The sequence below is a fragment of the Myodes glareolus genome, chromosome 1, assembly GCF_982192425.1.
Source record: "Myodes glareolus chromosome 1, mMyoGla1.1, whole genome shotgun sequence".
Lineage (NCBI taxonomy): Eukaryota > Metazoa > Chordata > Mammalia > Rodentia > Cricetidae > Myodes > Myodes glareolus.
The window spans coordinates 84555661-84572560 of NC_142026.1; the positions used below are offsets into that span (position 1 = coordinate 84555661).

A 16900-nucleotide genomic window follows, 5' to 3' on the forward strand; every position below is an offset into this window, starting at 1 on the left:
AACACTTACTTATGGATAATAAAATATACTAGATACAAAGTGCATATACCAGCTGCTACTAAAAACGATGAACTGGGGCTATTGAGCTGGCTCAGCAGGTAAGAGCACTGGCAGACATAAAGAGGATTCAGGTTCGGTTCCCAGCACCCACATGGTGACTCAGACATCTGCAACTCCAGTTCCAGAGGATCCAACACCCTCTACTGCACTCTTTGTGTACCAGGTATGTGTGTGGTACCCAGACATATGTGCAGACAAACCATCCATACATATAAAATAATTTTAAAAGAAAAAATCAATGATAACAGGAATATCAAGCATTATCAAAATAACTGCTCACCACAAAATTACATTTCTACACACACAATAGTGATATGACATAATCATGTGATTCACAAACAACTTTAAAGTACACACTAAGAATATTACACATTATATATGACATACACATAACTCTAAGCTTAACGGGAAACTTTTTTTAATCAAGATAGGCTGAAGCGAAATCGAAATCTGACAGAAAAACTAACTTAATGAATATCATAGCACTTTCAAATCCTGTTATCAAATAGATAACGTCAAATGCTACAACCAAAAAAATGGCTTCTGAGAATCTTTTTCTAACTTACAATTCTATGAAACTATTAAAAGTCACAACTTACTATTCATAGGAAGAGAGGGGAATAATAACACATAAGAAACCTAACTCTCTTCCCTACACTCACTGGTCCAACAACAAACACAAAATTCTCCCTCAACTATTGCAAAGGTGCTAGACACTGAAAGAATGGTAAAGTGTTAAGATTAACTCTAAGGCCTTCAAAATAAATCAGATAACTACTAAAGGCCTAGAAACACACTCAGTCCTAACGGAAGGCCACTGCTTAATCCTAACAATGAACTGACATGCCAGGGTATACAATTAAAGAGACTGCAAATAGGAATCAACTGCTGCCTTAGACAGAATTTAGTTTCCAGTCTAACATTACAGTGAATCAGCAATTCCAAGGTTACAACTTGACAACCCCACAACGAATGTTGTGATGTTGGATGTATGAAGTTGGATAGCAACATACAGTTTCTACTTTATCTTTATACACAAGAAATTACATGATTTCCCATCACTCAAAGATGCCAAAGTTCATTCATAAAGCTGTATAAAGAGTAACAGAAACTTTAGTAGTTAATACTTAATTTCTATATGTGGTGGTTTGAAAGAAAATGGCACCCAAGGGGAGTGGCAGTAAAGGAGCTGTGCCCTTGTTGGAGGAAGTGTTATCACTGTGGCGACAGACTTTGGGATCACTACTGCTTAGGCTTCTAACAGTATGACTTTTAGTTGACTTCCTGTTGCCTTTAAAATGCAGGAATCCTGGCTATTTTTCCTGTACCACTTCTGCCTGCAATCACTATATGTATCACCAACATGATGATAATTGGCTGAACTTCTGAAACTGTAAGCGAGCCATTCTAATTAAATGTCTTGCTTTACAAAAGTTACCATGGTCATGGTGTCTCTTTACAGTAGTAAAAACCCAACTAAGACACTATGGCATTTTATTTTTAAGATATTTTCATTTTTAAATACTTGCAAACCAATCAAGGACACATCAAAAATAACACCCACCATGATCAAATAGCCTTCATCTCAGAGATACAGGAATAGTTCAACATATGTAAATTGATAAACATAAACAGAAAAAAAAACATGATCATTTCATTAGATGCAGAAAGAAAAAGCCTTTGACAAAATCTAACACTACTTCATGATAAAAGTCTTGGAAAGATTAGGGATACAAGGGTTTTCAGCAAGCCCATAGCCAACAACAAATTAAATGGAGAGAAACTCAAAGCAGTTGCACTAAAATAAGGAACAAGAGAAGGTCACCCACTCTCTCCATTTGGTGTAGGAGGTCCTTCTGTCTATGTATTGCTTTAATTGGTTAACGAATAAAGAAATTGTCTTGGCCTATGATAGGGCAAAAGAACAGAGTTGGGCAGGGAAAACTAAATGAAATGCTGGGAGGAAGAAGGCAGAGTCAGGGAGATGCCATGGAGTCGCTGGAGATAGCCATGCTGACACTTTGCTGGTAGGCAACGACCTTGTGTGTGATGCACAGATTAATGGAGATGGGTTAAATTAAGATGTAAGATTTATTCAGTAAGAAGCTACAGCTAATGGAACAAGTAGTGATTTAATTAATACAGCTTCTGTGTGGTTATTTCGGGGTTAGTTAGCCGGGCAGCCAGGAAAAACAAGTGGACCCTTTACTACACTCCATGTCTATTTAATATAGTAATTGAAGATCTAGCTAGAGCAGTAAGACAACTAAAAGAAATCAAGGGGACATAAACTGGAAAAGAAAAAGTGGATGTATCTTTATTCACAGATGATACGATAGTATACATAAGTGAACCCAAAAACTCCACAAGTAAACTCCTACAGCTGAAAAACACTTTCAGCAAAGTTAGCTCTCCTATATACAAATTATATACAAATACAAAAATATATCCTATATACAAAAAAAGTTAGCACTCCTATATACAAATCATAAACAGTCTAAGAAAGAAGTCAGAGAAACACTTTTTACAGTAGCCTCAAATAATATAAAAAGTCTTAGGATATCTCTAATCAAGCAAGTCAAAGACTTGTATGATAAAAACATCAAGTCACTGAAATAAGAAGATGAAGATACCAAAAGATGGAATGATCTCCCATGGTCATGGATCAGTAGGATTAACATAGTAAAAATAGCCATCCTACTAAAAGCAATTTACAGACTCAATGTAATCCCCATAAAAATTCCAACGTAATTCTTCACAGATCTTGAAAAGGCAATTTTCAGCTTCATAAGGAAATACACACACACACACACAGCATAGCTAAAACAATCTTGAATAATAAAAGAACTATCACTATCCTTGTCTTCAAGCTCTACCACAGAGATATAGTAATAAAAACAGAAATCAGATATATTATATGAGGAAAAAAATCTATTTTCAGTAAAAGGCAAAAAAATACGTAAGCTAAAAAAAATAAAAGCAAAAATTGAAAGATTGATACTCATAAATTCAGTGTCTTACTCAACCCTCACCAGAGAAGCTTCTTCTTGCAATAGATGGGAATTAACAGACTCACAGCTGAACAACGTACAGAGAGAGAGAGAGAGAGAGAGAGAGAGAGAGAGAGAGAGAGAGAGAGAGAAATAGAGAGAGACTTTGGAGAACTCAGTCTTAATGGGATGTCTTCATCAAACCCCTCCCCTCGAAGTTCATCGATCTGTCCAAAAGAGGAGATGAAAATACTTGGAGCCAATGTTCATCGATGATTCCAAGGAAAGTGTCTTTCAGACAGAAAAAGACTCATAGACACTTGAACTCAGGGAATGCAGCAGCACATACAAGCCTTTACATAGGTATAAACCAGACACGGTGTGAGCATTGACAGAAAGTGGACATGGGGTTCCAACCCGAACCAAGAAGCTATCTGTAATTGGTACTTGGTGTGAAAGGGAAAATCAGTTTCACAATTGAATGTCATTAGGTGTATCAACCACACTTCAGGACAGGCCTCGTGACCAGGAGGAGTTGACCAACAATCAACAAACTTGGTTATGCTTTTGTTTTTGGGGGGTAGGGGACCTTTTTGGTTTTGTTCTATAATGTTTTCTCTTATTCATTTATTGATTTTCATTTGAGAAAGAGGGAGAAGAAGGAAGGGAGAAATAAGATAATGAACATAAAGTTGGTGGCTAGGGAGGTGGGGGATCTGGGAGGAGCTGGGAGGCAACATGATCAAAACACTGTATGAAAAAATATTTTAAAAAGTTAAACAAATAATCAGTATATAGATGAATGATAGAGCACTTGCCTAAAACATGAGGTGTTGAGTTCATTTTTCACTACAGCAAAATAAAAATAAAAGGAAAGAAAGCCCATAAATATGACAAAACACAAAGTCTGTATTTCATTAAACAAAGAAAAAATCATGTCATCTAGCATATGTGAGGTCATGTATTTAAAACACTGAAAAGAGACAAGGTGGAAAACATCTTTAGCATACTTTTTACAGTTGAACCTGTACTATGTAGAAAACTAGCATTAAAACAAGTGTTATATATGTGCTTACAGAATCAATTAGCAAGAGAAACTCAGATTTCAAGAATAATGAAAAAATCAATACTGAGAACAATGATCATTGCCTATACCTACTATGATTTTATTTTTATCATTACACAAGAGTAGTAAGTAGTCAGGTGTAGAAACTGTCCTAACACAGTGAGCAATGCCAGAATATAGCAGGAACTCTATAGGATATGATATGGAGCAACTCACTTAAGACAGCACTGACAAAATAGCAGATCATTCACTTGGGTCGGTATGTTACAGAAATAGTAAACTGTCGATCCTAACTAAAGAAAACAGCACATGGAAAGTCAATTTGAATGAAAAAAAAAAGGGCTTATTTCCTTCTTCCAGAAGGTGGCACAAGAGAGGGGGGTAAAGAAAAAAAAAACCAAATATGTAAAAAGGAACAAATATGTATAGACCAATATTATCTTTTCTGTTCTGATTTTGAAAAGTGGGGAGGGAGAAACGTACAGACAGACACTTAGACATTCCTCTCTAAAGGCTATCACACCCAGCCTTAGCACTCAAGAGTGCAGATTTGGCCAACAAGACGGCTCAGCAGGTAGTGTTTGCTTCATAAGCTCAATGCCCAGAACCCACAGCAAGGTGGAAAAGAAAGAGTTGCCTTTTGACTTCCACAAGACTGCATTCAAATATACACATTATCCAACAACAATAAAACACAAATAATTTTTATGAAGTATCAAGACACCTGCAAACCACTTATCTAAATATGTCAAAATTTCATGTAAGACAGATCAGAATTATTTAACATATAACAATAATTCAGACTTGCTTTATAAACAGTAAACCTTTTTACTGTTTAAATCAAGTAAGTGATACAACATAAAAAAATTATTATTTGGAGTAATAACCTAAAGACTGTTGCAAGAATGCTGCCTTCATGAACCTCAAAAGTAAATTTTATAACATAGAAACCTCTTAAGAAAGATTACCACTGCCAGGCGGTGGTGGTGAACACCTTTGATCCCAGCACTTGGAAAGCAGAGGCAGGCAGATCTCTGTGAATTCAAGGCCAGCCTGATCTATAAGAGCTAGTTCCAGGACAGGCTCCAAAGCTACAGAGAAACACTGTTTCATAAAAACCAAAAGAAAAAAAAAAAAGAAGACTACCCTTAAAAATCATAATAAATAAAAGGCATGGAGCGTGACTCATAGGTAGAACACTGTTGTACACAAGACATGCTTTTTTATGCTTTTTGTTGTTGTTGTTACTACTTGGTTGTTTTTTTTTTTTTTGATGTGCTGAGGATCAAATCCATGGTCTTTTCTAAATTTATATAAGAAATTAATAAAAAATATAGGCAGGTAATTCATAAACTTATAATTTGACAGGGGCAACAACAATGACATGTATGCTTGAATTAGAAAAGACAGCCTAGGGGTCTGGAGAAATGGCTCAGAAGTTAAAGCACTGGCTGCTCTTCCAGAGGTCCTCAGTTCAATTCCCAACAACCACATGGTGGCTCACATCCATCTACGGTGGAATCTGATGCCCTCTTCTGGCATAAAGACATACATGCAGATAAAGCACACATAAATAAAAATAAATAAATCTTTAAAAAAAAAAAAGGAAAGGCAGTCAAAGTAATGTAAAGTATTTTTCTAAATATCCCAAATACAGCTGTAGAGATTGCTCAGTGGTTAAGAACACTGACTGTTCTTCCAGAAGACCCAGGTTTAGTTCCCAACAACATGGCAACTCACAACAGTCTGTAACTCCAATCTCAAGAGATCTAACACCTTCAAAAAGACATGCATGCCGGCAAAACATCATAAATATATAAATAAATAAATAAATAAATCATTAAAAAAATCCCAAACACTCTTTGTTAAAGTGATCCCAGAAATTGTTAACAGAACTATTAAGAAAAAGTAGTGAAGTTGAAGAGATTGCTCAGACGTTAAGAGTGCTGGCTGGCTGCTCTTCCAGAGGCCCTGAGTTCAATTCCCCATGTTGTGTTCAGTCATGTTGGCTTACAACCATCTATAATGAGATCTGGCATGCAGGAACACATGCAGGCAGAACACTGTATACATAATAAATAAACAAATCTTTTTTTTAAAGTAGCATTTCTTCTAAAATACATAACAGACACAAACACACAGTATATACATAATAAAACTGAACAAAACCAAATTACTTTATCTTCTAGTAAGACACTTTAAAAATGATGGCTTATATTATGCATTTAAAACTCATCATTTGAGCTAGATCTGGTGGCTATAATTTGTAATAATCCCAGCTACTTAGGAGGGCATATGATGGAGAGGTCAAGACCTGCCTAAGCTACAGACAAGGACCAGGTTAGTCTGATCAACTTAATGGGGTGTTGTCTCCAGGTCAAAAGTAAACATAAGCTAGGATTATCTCAGTAAGTCACATGTTTGCACTGCATGTAGATGGCTATTGCTTCAATATCTAATACTACACAAAATAGAAAGCAAACCTGAAATTCAGTACACATACTTTGGTACTAAATATCTCTATCCTTAAAAACACTAATAGGATCAATATATTTGTAAGAAAAATATAAAAACCTTACCAATGAAATCCTGTTCATTAAACTGAGATGAGAAGGGAAATATGTGACCAAGTTATGAAGCAAACACATCCTGTCCTTGAGGTTTTGATTAACAAATGTACGCTGTGTTATAGCCATCTCTTTTACATCTACCTTCCTAACAACTACTTCTCTGACCTTGAACACCTGGCTTCTTGGAGTTTTATTCCCATTGTAGCCCATATCGATGCCATTACTGGGAGATGAGGGGCCAATTCGAAAGACATGACAAAAGATCCTCACAATCCTTAGAAGGCTCTTCATCTGAGCATCATAATTGCTAGACAAACTGAAAATGAAAAAGTTAAAACATAAAAGATTAGGTGGAGTCAAACACAATCATCTTCAAATACATATTTGAAAGCAGATTTTGCCCACTAACCATCTGTTTCATGAATTATCTGTGGTAAGATCATTTCCTACCATTCTAGAAAACGTAAGAGTTTGCGGGGAAAAAAAATATATTAATATGTATTAATATATACTATTAAATATAGTGTTACAAATAAATAGATTTCTAATCATTTAGCCCCCAAAATATAACCAAAGATCATAGCATAAACTATGAAGAAAATGACCCCCACAGAACAGAAGGAATCTTTGGATACAAACTTTAAGGCAAATTGTTCACTTCTAGGACTATATTTATAAATTCAACCAATTGTTTACAACTCTGAAAATACTTCCCCCAAGAGAAGCAATAGTATAAATACTATATTCTAGGTCAATGCACAATACAACCATCTTAACTCAGTGGTTGAAGCCCCATCATTCTATCCATACCTCTGTATTCCTTCAGAATAGCAGTAATGAAATATTCACATGAGATGTTCACAAATTGTATGTTAATAGCACCAATCATCTGCATCAGGGTCTAACCTATATAATGAATTGTCTTATAACTATATAAATACTATAAATATCATCCACCATAAAAATCAAAGACCAATTCAGCTAATATGAAATCATACTGAGTATCACAGTAAGACTGTGTTCTGAAAGTGGATTTATTTTGAAATTTATAACATCAGTCATCTTCTATAACTACCATGCAAAAAAAAAAAGCAAAAGGTTGCATAACTTTTGAGCAGTAGAGAATGCTTTTGTACAATTTACTCATCAAGTTTACTGTCTTCACAGTGTACATTTAGTCCAGGTCTTTCTAACACTGACTTTTAAAAAATGGAATAAAATTTCAACTAAACTATAAATTCAATATAGGGAGGCAGGTCATCTGTTTTATTCATAATCAGCTAACAGTTGGCCTGGTAAACAGCATGTACTCAAAAATATGCAACAGATGTACTGGTAACAATGGAGGGGGGTGACAAAAAGTTCAATGCTGAGATTACAATTAGTAACAGTATGTCTGAACTTATGGGCTTATATCTGAACCCGGCTGACCTCAAAATTCACAGACCATGATTTTGGTTTTTTTTTGGACTTTTCTTGTTTTTTAAAAAAATTATGATTTTAATAGTCATAAATTATAGCTCATTATAATAAAGGAGCCGAATGGAAATAACTATATATGCTTTTTAGTCAGAATTTCATATATGCATATAATATGCTTTTTGATCAAACACAGCCCCTATTCATCCCCTCCACCTTTTTTGTACTATGTTTTAATTAGCCTGTCTTAAATCTTAGGTTTCATCAAATACATGAATTAGTGGGAATAACTAAAAAAAGTGAGAGGAGTACATTATGGAAATCTTAGCTTCAATGAATCTTACAGATGAAGAATCTAAATGTGATTCCAAAAGAGTATGGAAAGCAAATGAGGGAAAGCAAACAAGCGAGATGGTGATATTGGTCATATGAATTAACAGAAGGCCTTTCCAGTGAAGGGCAGAGGAACACAGGCAGTAGCCAGGAATAAGTAGCTCCCAAATGTATTCCCACTCTTGACCATGAAACAGGATAACGAGTTCAAAGCCAGCCTGGGCTACACAGCAAGACCCTCTCTAGAAAAAGAAGGCAGGGGTTAGGGCAGAAAGACTTTCATCTTAGGTATACAAAAAGTCCTCAGGAAGAATGGAACGTGAATAGCAGTAAACCTGACAATGTAGCTTTACATTCATATCTTTTATAGACTGCATGATGCTGGAAAGAGAAAGGTTCAGCAGCAATTATGGAAGTGAAAGGTTATCACAAACTGTCACTGTTGAAATGATTAGTGACAGTGAAATGCCTAGAAAAATACATTCAAACTAAAAGTAGGTCAAATCCATATGCTAAAAAACAGTAACACACTAAATACTTGGTAATAGCTACCTATTCTCCTAACTGAACTGGCTAATCACATACAGAGAAATAGAGCATATGTGTAAGCTACAAATAAAACTCAAGCGATATAAAGCGTAACTCCTTAGATGCAGCGATTGTGGTGAGCCCACAAGTATTATACAGTAAATATAAAGCTGACGGCTCTACTGAATTATCCGCGGGAAGTGTATACGGACACTCCACCTGGAGAACCATCTGTCCTTTGGATAAGTCACTGTCAATTCTGTAAAAATCTTGTGAAATCATAGCATTTCTCCTTTCTATAATACCCCAACAGTGTATAAATCGACTTTTCCTGTAGGGCAACTGGATATCTCCCCCAACACCTTGAAGCCATGGTGTGAAAAGGATTCAGTCAAGTCCTCATTCTCATAGCCAAAATCTACATAAAAATAGTCCCTCACAAACTTTCTTTATTGACAGAAATCACTCATACAAGAGGTAACATGTCCGCTCTAACAACAGACTCAGGAAGGTATAATGTACTGGTCTTCTGCGCTGACTTAACAGCCTACTAATAATTCTGTATTTACCTTTCAACTTGTTTTCAACTAACATAAGATCATAGCTCAGGAAATTAACTGTTTATACAGGGAAAAGGCCTGAGTAGCTAAAACTAGCTTCAGAGAGAAAAATTCTCACCTGGGCACCCTGCTGGAGTTAAAAGTAGGGTCCCTAGAAGAGAGTCCTTTTATCTCAACCAGCTAGATGATAAAGCAAATCAAGCCCACAGGTTAGTATAGCTACCAACAATATGTTCCCAATCGCAGGGGAAATTCACAACCACATCCGCTCTGAGACAGAAGGTGCCTACTTGCCACATTCACAGGTTCCTTGTGACTCTGTGAAAATGCATGCTTGATACTATTGTTACTACCTGTGGAATTGCTCACTTGTCTGTATGCCTATATAAACTGAAAGTTTATGGAGATCACCTCTTACCTTTTTTACCCCTCTATGCCTTATGCCCTTGTGCCCTCTTTTAGCCCTTACCCCTTACCCTTATGACTGCCCTATCCCTTAACCTTATACTTTGCCCTTTTTCCCCCATGCCTGATGCCTTGCCCTTCTGCGTTATGATGCTTTGCCCTTACCCTATGCTTCTTCTTTTCCTTTCTTTTATCTTCCCCCAAGAAACTTGCAGGAAAAACGTGCCTAAGACAGCCAGTTTGTTCTGCCCCTCAGACCCTGTTCCCAAGCCAGTTTTTGTTTGTTGTAGAAGTCCAATTCTGAACCCTGAGAGAGTGGTGAAGCCAGTACTCAGTAGCTCCCTATAAGCAGTGAGTTATTAAAACCATATTATCTTCTAAAAAGAATAAAGACCTGAACTAGGGGGAAGGAAAGCACAGGAAAAAAAAAACTTGATAATGAATCATGAAGGAATACTGGTTACACAGTGGCTGTACCCAATTTTATAAGTCAGAGATGCACGTTCCTGAACTATTTTCTCATGTAGCCTAAACTGCTCACAAACTATGTAGCTGAGGATTACGTTGAATTCCCGGTCCTCCAATTTCCAGCTCCTAACTGCCCGGACCAAAAGGCATACCCAAGATGCGGATTAAATTCCATATACATATGCCAAAATTCACATTAACATGCTCTAGGTTTCTTTAAAGGTCTCTTGACTACTAAGGGCTGATCAGTTAAGCAGCCTTTGTAAACAAGACAAAAACCAGTCAGTGTGTGGTATGAATGAGATGTCCCCCTAGTCTCAGTGTTGGAATGCTTGGTCTGACATTGGAGGCACTCGGGGGAGCTTAGGAGGTGTGGTCTTGGAGGAGGTATGCTACTGCACTGGAGGGGACTCTGAGAGTCTAAGAGTGTGCACCACTGAGAGCCTGCCCTCTGCTTCCTGCTTTCCTGTTAAGAGGTGAGCCCTCATCTGCTGCTTGCTGCCATGCTTTCCTGCCATGATGAACTCTGTAACCTTCAGCCAAACAAGCCCTTCTCTGAGTTGCCAAAGACATGTTTTATCATAGTTTAGAAAAGTAAACTAATACAGTAAGTCAGCAAAAATTTTTAACACCTCACCAATGACAGACGGTATCTAATTATTCAGGAGATGAAACAGACAGACACTACTACGTACTGATTTACGGAAATGCTCACCTAAGCAGTTTATGACCATTTGTTGTAGCCACTTCAGCAAGGCTTGTCAGAATCTTTAGGTACTGGTTTTCACTCTGCTGAGACAAATGCTCCAGAACTTGCCGTAACTGGTTTTAGATCAATAAAAAAAAAAAAGTGATTACACAGTAAGTGATCCATTAAATTCTATCAAAATGTACACACATATTAGTTTAATAAATGCCTTGAAGCCAGCTAACTAAAGTCAAGAACTTTACAGTTATTTTGCTTTACATAAACTTAAGAGTCAATATAGGAAAAGATGACAATATCTTCAAAATTATCCATTTAAAGAGATACATACACATAGGAAATCAAGTATTTATGTGGAAATTTAATTCTAAACGTCTAATGTTTATGAAGGTTTCCAACTCTGCAACTTTTCTAAGACTATTCCTATTGAAAATACTGAGCTTGGGGCTGGGGATGTAGCTCAGCAGGACAATGCAGTTGAGCCCTGGGTTCACGCCCTAAGCCCACAAAAACAACAGGAAAAGGAGCTCAGTGAACAGGGGTCACCAGACACCACATTTCTTCCCTCTATCCATGAGGAAGAGTTACCTTAAGGAGAGAGCAAAGAGCCAGCCAGATGTTTCAGAGGGCCAAATATCAGACAAGATACATTATTATATACAGTTACACCTCAATATTCCTGTAACCAATTCCAATTTGTCCCTAAGTACTCAAAACCTGTAGATACTCAAGGACTCTATGTAAAACAGAGCAAGTCAATCTATGCAATGCCTATTCTCTTATAAACTTAAAATAACTTACCCTGCCTAATAAAATATAAGTGCTATGTAAATAGTTATACTATATTCTTTAGGGAATAATAACAAAAGGTCTGTCCATGTTTAATTATAGCATTTTTAATCAACAATTGGTTGATTTGGGGCTGCAGAATCCCCATATACCAAGGGCTAACTATAATTCACAGCTACATAATGTACAACAAACTCAAGTTACTAAAACAATCATGACAAAAGAATTATCATTATTTATTTACAACCTATTAGCAAGCTTATGCTACCATGTTTTCCCGAAGGTCTTCATTCTGTGTCATTTGAACAATAGTCTGGAAAAGCCTCGGGTGATACTGAATTAATACTTCACAAGTCTCTCCATATCCACCCTAAAAACAAGATTAATGATTATTCAGGTTTAAAAACAAAGAGACTTTTAAATATCATATTTTTGCAAGCTAAGCATTTGTACTCTCATTTATGAAAAACATAATTTAATAATTTATAATTTCTATGATAAATAGGATAATATATTAAAAACATACCTGTACACATAAATCTAGAGGGGTTACTCCATTTTTATCTGGTAAATATTTGGCTCCTCGTAGTAGAAGAATCTGTGCAGTATCTCTCTGACCATGACTATATAGAAATAGAACCAAATTAAAAATCGAAGTTTTTAATCTAACTTTTCCCCATAAATTAGATCCCTAGTATCCTCTAGAGGCACATCACTTCACAGTAAGAAAGACTACACAGACTTTCCAGAAATGGTAACAAATCTAAAACAAGCTCATTGTATTTCAAATGAATGGTACAGTATAAAAAAATAATTTATAACCAATTTGAATTAAACATCATATTGTACTGCTAGGAATTTAGTGACACAAAAAAGCAATTATCATAGGTTTAATCATTCTGTTGATAATTTCTGACAATAATAACTATCTTCCTTGATATGTGTACCAACTGACCAGAACTAACATAAGAATAATATCTAGGGGGCTGGAGAGAAGGCTCAGCAGCCATGCTACTCTTCCAGAGAAAAAAATCTGAAAATTGCAATTTATGCCCTGGCAATGTTCCGTTAAACTTTTCCATGAGTTTCATGGTCTAAGTTGATGAGGATGACTGACCAGGCCTCTTCCTCAAGAGGACACCATGACGGGTATAGCCATACATTCAGGCAAAACACCAACATACATAAAATAAATAGTTTTTAAATAACAGTATCCACATTATACCAGAAAAAAACAACAGCAGATCAGTCCTTTGAAAACAATAGTAATTAGCCTTATTATTAACGTTTAACAAGAGTAGTCTCTCACTCTGTAGTCCAGGCTGGCCCCAAACTCAGGGCAATTCTGTCTCAGTCTCCCAGCTGTGATATAACAAACCTCAAGCAAAAGGCTCAGAAGTCTTTCTTCATCAGGCACCAGGGTTATTAAGCCAGTGGTGCCAGCCAAAATATCAGACAGCTATTATAACAGTGGTTAATTCATACTGTCCTATGCTAGGCTGCTCCTTGTCATGCCAAAGAATAAAACTAAATAGTAGCCAAGGTAAACCTAATACATGTCAGCAGAGAGTGGCACCTGCAGAATGAACTGCGTTTTATAAAAACTATCCAATTTCAGTAACTCTCACAACTGCTTAATGTCCACGTGTTCAGTCTTTCCAATTGACAACTTTTCATTTTTTTTTACATTTATTTATTTTGTATGTATGTTTCCCCTGCATGGATATATTTGCACCATGTATATGTCTTGTGTCCTCAGAGGTCAAGAGGAAGTCAGATCCTTGGAACTGGAGCTACAGATGGCTATTTGTCCCCAGGTTGAGTGCTGAGAAATGAACACTGGTCCTTTGCAAGAACAAGCGCTCTTAATTGCTGTGCCATCTCTCCAGCCCCTGAACCGTCAATATCTAAATAGCAGGCTTGTTCATAGTACCAAGATGGTAGTCGGATTATAACATGCACACATCACATTCAATAAATTATACTATAAGCTTTAACTTTGTATTTCATACACTCGATAAATAAGCACTAAAGAATGAGTGCTAGGGAATAACTAGTAGAAACCTAACACAACTTCCTAGAATACCTTAGGTGATAAATATTATCTAGTCCTCGGTCTCCAGGGATGTAACTGTGACAGCATTAGCCTGAAAGCTGTCCCCGTACTTGAGCTCCTGGGCAACGAACTGCAATCTAACAATAAATAAGCAAATAAGAGTGTGCTGCTCCTAATAAATATTCAGATGTGACAGGGTGTGTGTGTGTGTGTGTGTGTGTGTGTGTGTGTGTGTGTGCGTATGTGTATTTGTGCTCACCCATGCTTCCTAGTTCTTACATAACTCCTTGTTATATCTTAAATAAGTAGAAAAGTAAGGTTAGTGTACTAGGTTTTCTGGCCTTGATTCTTGAAGTAGCTTTGGAACAATCAACTCAGAGGCAATTTTTGTTAGAATGTTGAGACCAAAACCTCTCTAAGTACTCTCCTGCCCCTCCTCAATATTCCTTGTTTTGCTCAAGCAAAGTTCCCTAAGTGACTCACAGAAACTTCTCTGACATATTTTTGCTCTACCTGTGTAAGGATCTAGGAGAGGATCCCCTTTTCAGAAGGTGCCCTGCCTGTTACCTAAGAGAAAAGAATGCTGCTCAAAAGGCCATGGAAACTCTGAACAGAAACACCCTGCTGGGTTTGACACTCTGTCCTTTTGGCCCAATAACAATTCTGAACAATTGTCCACATTTCAGTCCTGCTAACAAAATGAAGTTAAAAAACAAAACTGGGTCTTGGAGAACTTCTGCTTAGCTGAGAAGAGCCAGCCTTGAAGTACTGTGACTAAGAAGTCCCAGCTCCCCAAGACAATGCATCTCACTTCTTCAAGACAAAAAGTGCCTACATTTGAGAGCCTCCTAGACCTTGTCCAACGGGTCTGTGGTGGTGCTTACTTGTAACCCTTAAATACCCTTCCTAATCTAATAACGGTGGCACAGTATTTCCCTGAGTTCTATGAGCCACTCTAGCAAATTAGTAAAACCCAAGGAGGGAGTCCAAGGAAGCACAGCTGGCAGTCGTTGAGAACTGCAGAGGATGAGACTTGCTCCAAGTACCTAAAGTGCAGAGCATTCAACTAGAACTGAGCCCACAACTTGTAGGAACAGAGACTGTTACACAGTAGATGATATAAAAAGTGACTTAGAAGATGTTCAACTGTTGGCTACTGCATAATCAAGTGTTGGCTCCCTGGTAAGGAAGAAACTCCTCATCCGTGAAGTGAGTGGGACAAACTGAGTGTTTTACTCCTATGTTCACAGATTAAATTTCAACCAATCATAGGCGGCCAATCCATCAAATCATGCTCAAATAAGCACAGAGCACTGCTGCTGCCACTCAGGCCATCATCCACATTTAGCCTAAGAGCTCACTGTTCAGACACTGCTAGCACAGAGCTCTCTGAACCACTTCTGGTTTGAGTACTATACAGTTTATGAAGTGCTTGCTCTCTATGCAAATCAACTGTGCTTAATCTAATCTGTAAAGTCTCTTTTGAAAAGATTCACCAAATGTTTCAAGAGTAAATGCAATTGCTCAAGACAAACAGTTAAATAGTTCATACATCCGTTTGTTTCATAAAGCCTCCACATAAACATTTTTTGTCACATACAGCAAACCCAATTATTAGCATGAGGGCTGGAGAGACAGCTTAGTGGTTAAGAGTATCTGAGCTCAACTCCCAGCACACCCATGTCAGATGGTTCACAAATGCCTGGAACTCCAACATTAGGGTTATCCAATGCCTATGGCACCTGTGGGTACTAGCACTCAGATGATACACACACACACACACACACACAGAGAGAGAGAGAGAGAGAGAGAGAGAGAGAGACAGACAGACAGACAGAAACACACACACACAGAGAGAGAGAGAGAGAGAGAGAGAGAGAGAGAGAGAGAGAGAGAGAGAGACAAAATTAAAAGTAAAATAAGTCCTGGGGCTGCAGATATGGCTCAGCAGTTAAGAGTATTTGCTACTCTCGTAAAAGATCAAGGTTTGGTTCCCAAGATCCACAGGGTAGTACACAGCCATCTGTTACTCGAGTTCTAGAGAATCTAATGCCCTCTTCTGACCCACGTGAGCGCCAGACACTCACACGACATAAAGACACACATGCAGGCAAAATATACTTTTTACATCTTTTTGTAAAGAAAATTATGAAAATAATTTTTTAAAAAAAGAATATTTAGCACAAAGAAAACAACATGCCAGGACAGCATTTCGAGAAAGCTACCTGAAGCTCACACCTCCAATGAAGGGACAGCCCATTTCAAAACTAGATTAAAAACAAGAAGCAGTTGTTTACAGCATACTAACTGTGAAGAGCACAATTAGTGCCCAACGCCACTTATGTAAAACTGCAGCAGTTTACAACTAACCTACAGAGCCACAGAGTTGTGAAGAGTTACAGAAAGAATATTTTGATTATTGAGACAGGGTCTCACTTTGTACCCTCGATGGCCTGGAGCATGCTTTGTAGACCAGGATAGCCTTGCAGCTCCGCTTGCCTCTGCCTCCTGATTGCCAAAACTAAAGACCAGCACCATCATGCTCAGCTAAGACTTTTTTTTAATTGTCAACTGTTTTTAATAGCCAACTTTAAAACTATATCCACCCAGCTTCATAATTATATACACTAAAATACACATAAACACACAGAATGATATGTAATGCCTTATAGCTAAGTTACAATGGAGTACAATCCTCAGTGGGAAACACTACACTGTATTTTGAGTTACCCACCCACCCAATCCATCCCAGAAGCCGATGTTTCAAACAGCTGACTATATTTTAGCATTATTTGGGGCCACAAAGAATTTTTAATCCAAATAACTAGGGAAGCTTACTGAATAGGCAATTATTCTTTATAAAAATTATGGCTAGTTTTATAAATACATAATATTTTTTATTAATTCTGATAATTTCATACTTATCCTCCTCCTAAATCTTTCCAGAGCT

General features: G+C 37.2%; 1 protein-coding gene across 2 annotated transcripts in view; it reads right to left on the reverse strand.

The window, feature by feature from the left end:
• The window catches only part of Hace1 (HECT domain and ankyrin repeat containing E3 ubiquitin protein ligase 1), a 112808-nt gene that overhangs the window by 48189 nt on the left and 47719 nt on the right, over positions 1 to 16900 (reverse strand). For both annotated transcript variants that reach the window (XM_085691084.2, XM_085691078.2), the window contains 4 exons: positions 12421 to 12517; positions 12163 to 12264; positions 11115 to 11221; positions 6852 to 7002 (listed from right to left, as the gene is read on the reverse strand). In XM_085691084.2, the coding sequence (XP_085547210.2) occupies positions 6852 to 7002; positions 11115 to 11221; positions 12163 to 12264; positions 12421 to 12517 (457 nt within the window). The remainder of the gene's footprint in view (positions 1 to 6851; positions 7003 to 11114; positions 11222 to 12162; positions 12265 to 12420; positions 12518 to 16900) is intronic.